Source organism: Pagrus major, chromosome 24 (genome assembly GCF_040436345.1).
Source record: "Pagrus major chromosome 24, Pma_NU_1.0".
NCBI lineage: Eukaryota > Metazoa > Chordata > Actinopteri > Spariformes > Sparidae > Pagrus > Pagrus major.
This window is the reverse complement of record NC_133238.1, coordinates 13,698,412-13,705,407: the sequence shown is the minus strand read 5'-3', so window position 1 is coordinate 13,705,407 and position 6,996 is coordinate 13,698,412. Positions and strand designations below refer to the sequence as shown.

The 6,996-nt window shown below is 47.7% G+C and overlaps 1 protein-coding gene across 1 annotated transcript; it reads right to left on the bottom strand.

Annotated features, from left to right (window-relative positions):
* Nucleotides 1–202: 202 nt before the first annotated feature.
* zdbf2 (zinc finger, DBF-type containing 2) lies at nucleotides 203–6,713 on the bottom strand. Its single transcript, XM_073462763.1, has 11 exons — nucleotides 6,623–6,713; nucleotides 5,601–5,700; nucleotides 5,199–5,239; nucleotides 5,059–5,089; nucleotides 4,627–4,723; nucleotides 4,338–4,495; nucleotides 3,414–4,227; nucleotides 3,208–3,333; nucleotides 2,773–3,122; nucleotides 1,976–2,138; nucleotides 203–1,896 (listed from the first exon to the last, which is right to left on the bottom strand). The coding sequence occupies exons 3-11, from the start codon at nucleotides 5,218–5,220 to the stop codon at nucleotides 1,015–1,017; spliced, it is 2,643 nt and encodes an 880-aa protein (XP_073318864.1). The 5' UTR covers nucleotides 5,221–5,239; nucleotides 5,601–5,700; nucleotides 6,623–6,713; the 3' UTR covers nucleotides 203–1,014.
* Between the last annotated feature and the right edge of the window lie 283 nt (nucleotides 6,714–6,996).

Sequence of the window (6,996 nt, the reverse complement as noted above, 5' to 3'; positions counted from 1 at the left end):
AGGCTGCAGACCAGGTGGGAGACTCGATAGACCACCTGGTGGAGGCTGTGAGAGCAAACGTGGACACACATTGAAGACCTGAGGGCTCATTTACACACACACACACACACACACACACACACACACACACACACACACACACTCACTGTCTCACCTGGCTCAGAGTTTGTCAGTGGTGATAAAAGAGACCACAGAGACTCACTCAGGTTATAAAAGTCTTTTATTCAACATGAGCTCATTTAATATTTGAATAAACGAGTGTAAATGTATAAAAACTACAGAGACCTTAACAAACAACAACAGTACCTGAAGGCCGTCTCACCTGACACACTCAGGCTTCAGGTGTGTATATGGAGACGTTCAGCTGCCAACATTAGAATCAAATATTTCAAGTTTCATTTTCCATTTGTGTGCACGAACACCTTCAGTTTTAATTCTGGTGATTAATAACAGAACTCTTTAACAATTAAAATCTAATTCTCATGTAAAAGATAAAAAACTTAAACTCTCTCATCCAAACACGACGTGTAACAAAGTTCTACAGTTTTAAGACAAAATGTAAAATGTATTTTCTGATATTTTCATCATGATAACGTTTAAATGTTCAATCTTACAATTAATTTCATTTCATGATGTTAAATCAAAATCAGCTGCTCATGTTTCATCATGAACGAGAAAATATCAAACTGAAAAACAAAATAAACATTTTAACATCTTCACATGAAAAAAAGACTCAAATGTTTCTTTTCTCATTTGCACACAAACGTAAAATGACTTTTTCAGGTTGATGATTTAATTTTAATATCGACATCTACAGACTTCCACACGGAGTTCGTTAAAGTCCAGCAGCCTCGTTTATGAACAGACTCAATCAGCAATTAGGTTTAATTACCTGATCAATAATTATTGATCATTTAATGTCCTGACTGCTGCATGGAGGCAAATTCTATCTTTTACATTTATAAACGAGGCTGTTACCTGGCCAGGTATCACGTTACCTGATCAGGTGCTCTGCTACCTGCGGCTCCTGTCGCAGCCCCGCCCCCTGCGAGCCCTCCCCCGGCGGGGAGAGGGGGGGTAGGGCGGGCCTGTCGAGCCGGGGACTTTCCTGCCGGGTCCAGCCTGTCGCAGGCCTTCTCTCCTGGGCTGCAGGGGCGTGGCCTGAGCCCTGGTTCTCCTCTTGGAGGCTAGGGGGCGTGTCCTGTCCCTCCTTCCGCCCCTCCCCCGCTCTGACCTGTTGTGAGGGGAAGGGGGCGGGGCTTGAGACGTCCTGCCCCGTGTCCTGACTGCGTCTTGTTTGTCGCTCTGTGCTGAGTCTCTACTGAGCGTGCTCAGGAGGAAACTGTTAGCGTGGCTGAAGGATGAGTCTGACGACCTGTGACCTTTGACCCTGGACGATCCTGATGCCCCCTCTCCCTGCGGCCTGTCGGCGTTCAGGTCTGGACTCAAACTTCTGAACAGCTTACGGACGCAGGACGGCGGCAGGCTGGAGGGGGCGGAGCCTCTGCGCCACAGGAAGCCTTTGGGGGGGTTCTTGAGGATGCGGTTGCTGCTGGGGTCATAGAACCTGACAGGAAGTTGTTTGTATTTGACCTTTAACCCGTGCTGGTCCAGTGGACGTCTCTTCTTCCTGCAGCGCTTAGCTGCAGGTGTGCAGGTGGGGGCGGGGCTTGAGGGCGAGCAGAGCAGGTAGACCAGAGAGGTGCGAGGCTGCAGAGGTGTAACAATGTTCGAGTATGATGGAGGGAGGCAGCGCCACGTCTGAACATCAGGAGTCCTCTCTGCTGCATCCTGATTGGCTCTAGGGATGCTGGTGGGAGGAGCTTCCGCAGGTGGCTGACAGACAGCCGGGACGACCAATCGGACGGTCTGAGTGCTGTGACTCACTTTGACCACCTGAAGGGACGCACAACAGCTGAAGTTTTTCTACCAACAGGAAGTGACTTCAGACAGTGAAAACGACCCTTGTTCTTACCTGACACCTGGACGCCACTCTGAAGGCCCGCCTCTTCCTCCTCCTCCTTCTGACATACGCAGAGTCATCTTCATCACCGTCCAATAAGGGCAGTGTGCCACCGTCTGGCTCCACCTCTTGGTTCTCAGCTCGGCCCTTCCTGTTTTGACTTCGCCTACCGTACCTGATGGCGATGACATCAGCAGAAAAACAACTTTCAGGTATTTAATAATATTAAAATATATGTAACATCAGACCTGGACAACACAGCACAGGTGAGTGTGTATATTAACAGTCCAGGTGAGTGTGTATATTAACAGTCCAGGTGAGTGTGTATATTAACAGTACAGGTGAGTGTGTATATATTAACAGTACAGGTGAGTGTGTATATATTAACAGTACAGGTGAGTGTGTGTATATTAACAGTACAGGTGAGTGTGTATATTAACAGTACAGGTGAGTGTGTATATATTAACGGTACAAGTGAGTGTGTATATATTAACAGTACAGGTGAGTGTGTATATATTAACAGTACAGGTGAGTGTGTATATTAACAGTACAGGTGAGTGTGTATATATTAACAGTACAGGTGAGTGTGTATATTAACAGTACAGGTGAGTGTGTATATATTAACAGTACAGGTGAGTGTGTATATATTAACAGTACAGGTGAGTGTGTATATTAACAGTACAGGTGAGTGTGTATATATTAACAGTACAGGTGAGTGTGTATATATTAACAGTACAGGTGAGTGTGTGTATATTAACAGTACAGGTGAGTGTGTATATATTAACAGTACAGCTAAGTGTATGTATCACCTGGCCAAGGACTCGCTGTCGAAGTAGCAGATGAATCTGTCCCGTCTAAACTGTCGAACCAGTCTTTCCACCTTCTCCTCGTCCTCCTGTTCGATTTGGGTCCAGGTCTTCCCCCTGAAGGATTCTGGGATGTGTGCCGGGGCAGGCAGCACCTCCTCTATCGGCAGAGTCCAGAAACCCTCCTCATGCCTGGCTCCGCCTCCTGCTTGCTGCTTGCCACGGAGGGCGGAGTCAAGCTGGTACGAGTACACCTGGTCCTCCAGGTCCACCTGAACATCCATCAGACGGCTGAGGTCCTGCTCATCCACATGGCTCACCTGGACAGGTGTGTGTGCGGGTAGTGTGTCACGCTGTAAACCAGCAGGAGAGAAACAAGAAGTTCAGAACAAACAGAAAACAACGTGACCTCCCAAACTGTTGCCACATCCCTCATACCTGCACAGGTGAGTCCCAGTCATCACTCTGTGTTTCCATGGAGACAGGAAGGCTGAAGTGGAAGCTCTCTGTCTCCTCCTGCTGGCAGGAAGTGGAAGTGACGCCATAACAACACATCTTAATCACCTAAAAGACAAAACACCTGATTTAATCAGCTGCTCCTCGTGACGTCAACAACAACATGCAAACAAGACAAACAGATGGACCTCCTCGATGGTCTGGTCCAGAGGGTCGCTGTGGTCCGATGAGAATGTCTCCTCTTTATGAGCCTCCCTTCTCTCCTTCTGCCAGCTCAGCCAGGGCCTCAGGTCTGAGGGGGCCCGAGGACCAGGGTCCAGACCAGGGCTCGGGTCCGGACCCCTGCAGGGTCTCAGGTCTGAGGAGACCCTGGGACCAGGGTCCAGACCAGGGCTCGGGTCCGGACCCCTGCAGGGTCTCAGGTCTGAGGAGACCCTGGGACCAGGGTCCAGATCAGGGCTGGGGCCCAGATCCCTGCAAGGCCTCATGTTTGAGGGGGCCCGAGGACCAGGGTCCAGATCAGGGCTGGAGACTGGACCCCTGTAGGGTCTCAGGTCTGAGGGGGCCCGAAGACCAGGGACTGGACCAGGGTTGGGGTCCGGGTTGGGGTCTGGAGCCCTGTGGGGTGGTGAGGAGGAGGACTCACTGGTTTTCCTCCTGTTCGTCTTCCTGTGGGCCTTCCTGTGGACAGGGGGTGGGGCCTGTACATGTGGGGGCGGGGCCTGCACGTGTGATGAGTGTGTGTGCCCTGCAGGGGCGGCCCCTTCTTCCTCCTGTTCTCTGACTAGTGCAGACACCCTATGTTGAATAGCCCCCTTGTCTGATTGGCTGTGTGTGCAGCCCTCTTCCTGATTGGCCGGCTGACAGGAGGCGTCATCAGAGCTGGGCAGGTGTTCACGGGTTCCTAGCGACCGGCTGTCATCGTCAGAGAAACGGAGTTCATCAAGCTCCTCCCTCGGCAGAGGAGGGGCGGAGACTGACGGGAGGTCAGCGTGTGACGGCCTGATGGAGAGACCAACATATCAATTAATCAATCAATCAATCAATCTGTGTATGTTTGTTTTAGTTACCTGAGGTACTTGTAGCTCTGAGGGTGTTTTTGTTTTAGTTACCTGAGGTCCTTGTAGCGGTGTGGGTGGTGCTGCAGGACATCCTGCAGGAAGCGCTCCAGCAGGGTTAGTTTGGTTCTGCTGCTGCTGGCGGAGGAGACGGTGCTGGAGCCTCGGGAGGACGCCCGGACAGAGTCCAGGTGTTTGAGACTGGACAGGTGCTGAGAGAAGAGATGTATGATGTCATTAACGTGCTGTTAACTGATTGGACAGCTCAGGTCACATGACCTCAGCTCAGGTGCAGTATGTCAGATTCAGGTGTACATATGAAGTGTGTGTGAGGTGTTTGGACCTGGTCCAGGTTGCTGTAGAGGACTCTGCAGTATCCACAGTAACCCTGTCTGCTGGGCTGACACCTGGATGGACCTGGCTGAGACTCCGCCCACATCCTGTCAGACAGTGAGGCAGTGAGCCAGTATTTAAAGTAACTTTATATAATCCTGCGAAAACATCGGGTTGAGCTGAAACAATTATTCTGTAAATAATCTGACAATAGTTTGGTCATTCTCAGATTTTAAGGTTTGATGCTGATCTTTGTGGCACAAAAACTAAATTCAGACAAAACTTCTAGATGCTTTCTGATGTTTTTCTGTTATATAGTTAAAATCATGGTCATGTTGTTTTTTCCTAAATTCTGAGAAAAGTGAACAAAGTTTGGTTGGTGGAGGAATCTGAACTCTAATATCTGTGATCAAGAGTGAGAAAAGTCAACAGGTAGACTCACCTGCTGGTAGACTCCACCTTCCTCTGGTCATCTGACACACACACACACACACACACACACACACACACACACACACACACAGTATAATCAGTGTGATAATGACGTATAAGATCTATCATCAGTGTGTTTTTAGTGTTTACCTTCATCAGAGGAGTCTGACATCCTGCTGCTGACTGGAGCTCTGAAACAGACGTGATAATCAGTGATCACATGTTTTTTATTGATTAACAGGTTCACACACTGAGTCGTTAAAAACGTCACTTCACAGTTAAATCACTGATCAATTCTTTGAATTAAAGCAGAAACACTAAGCAAACATGGCTGCCTCCTGTCTGTCGTTACAGGTGACTGTTGGACTGTGACATCACCTGTACTAGCCTTCAGTGTTATGTCTACGTGAGCAGCAGCACAAATCACATCCTCACTGACCGTTAATGTCAAATAAAGTTTGGTGTTTTGATTATTAATATTCTGTTAATTTACACTAAAACTGAAACTAAATGTTTATTTGTGACGTTAATGAAATGTGAAGGACGTCTCACCTGGACACAGTGCAGTCAGTGAGTAATCCGCCCAATCAGAGCACTCCATGCTGTAACCAATGGTAACCAGGTGAGAGTTTCAGGTGGAAGGTCCATGAGCCTGAGGAGGAAACAGCTGATTTAACATACTACATGCTAACAGCTATTAGCATCATGCTAACAGCACAACAGCTAAAACATCAACAGTACTCAGCTGCAATTATTAATAATCAATATTATTGATTTGAATGTTATTGATGTTTCTGTCCATTTATGAAATCATCACCAGAAGAGCTGCAGAAGATCAACTGACACAAAGATATCAATTATCATGAGAGGTCTGTCCATAACGAAGTCCATCAATCAATCAATCAATCAATAGAGCCAAAGGGTCAGTGCTGGTCTGTCATAGATTAATGGCAGATATATTGATCCAGAGCATAAACACATCACATGATAATCAGAGACAGCAGGTATTGATCTCTGATCAGGTTCCTCACTGTCACAACTTTATTAAAGTCAGTCAATGAGCAAACATGTTTGAATGAGACTTCTGTTAAATCAATAAAATATCTGTAACTGATTATTGATCCACTGACTGACTGTATAAAACCAACCACATGTTCTTAATATTTATAATAATAATAATACATTATTGTTATAAATAACAACAAATGATGTTGAATCAGACCCTGCTGTCGTCCACCAATCACAACACAGCTGTCACTCTGCTGTGATTGGCTGCCGCTACTCACTGCGCTGTGATTGGCTGTCTGAGTGAAGCTAACTAGCTGCATGCTAACATGTCCGGTTTAATCGCGGCTCGTTAAACCCGTCCTTCACACAGCCACGTGGTCACCATGGTGACACAGCTGGTGGTGACGTGTCACCGCCGTTACAGCTGCTGTTAGCGTTAGCAGACGGCTAGCTGTTAGCATCATGTTAGCCTGTTAGCAGAGCAGCAGTCCGAAATAGAAGCTGATTGGCTGGTTTTGCTGAATGACCCGGATATTAAATAATCGATAATCGATCCGTTCGATTACCTGGAGCTGTTTGTTTGATGTTTACTTTCACACAGATTAAAGTCCTTCTTCCGCCGCGCGCTGCTCCGCCGCTCTGTTTAGTTTCCGGTCTGACTCTTCTTCTGCTGCTCAAACTCCGGCATGGCGGGAAACAGCCAGAAAACAGCGAGGAGACGCTGCCGCCCACAGGTCAGAGCGGGAACTACACACACACACACACACACACTGAGCGCGCCCCCAGCAGGTCACACACAGAACTACACCTGGAAATCTGATTAACGACCTGTGGTTCAGTCTGACTTTATTCACATATTTATGTCTAAATGTAAACAAATCAGCGGGTTTATACAGGGACATGAGCGGGTTTATACAGGGACATCAGCAGGTTTATACAG

What these genes read in the sequence shown, in the direction of transcription:
- zdbf2 (XM_073462763.1), bottom strand. Translation starts at nt 5,220, where the DNA reads ATGTCAGACTCCTCTGATGAAG. An exon ending in CACCGCTACAAGGACCTCAG is followed by an intron (nt 4,228 to 4,337) that starts GTAACTAAAACA and finishes TCTCTCCATCAG; the next exon opens with GCCGTCACACGCTGACCTCC. An exon ending in TGGACCAGACCATCGAGGAG is followed by an intron (nt 3,334 to 3,413) that starts GTCCATCTGTTT and finishes TTTGTCTTTTAG; the next exon opens with GTGATTAAGATGTGTTGTTA.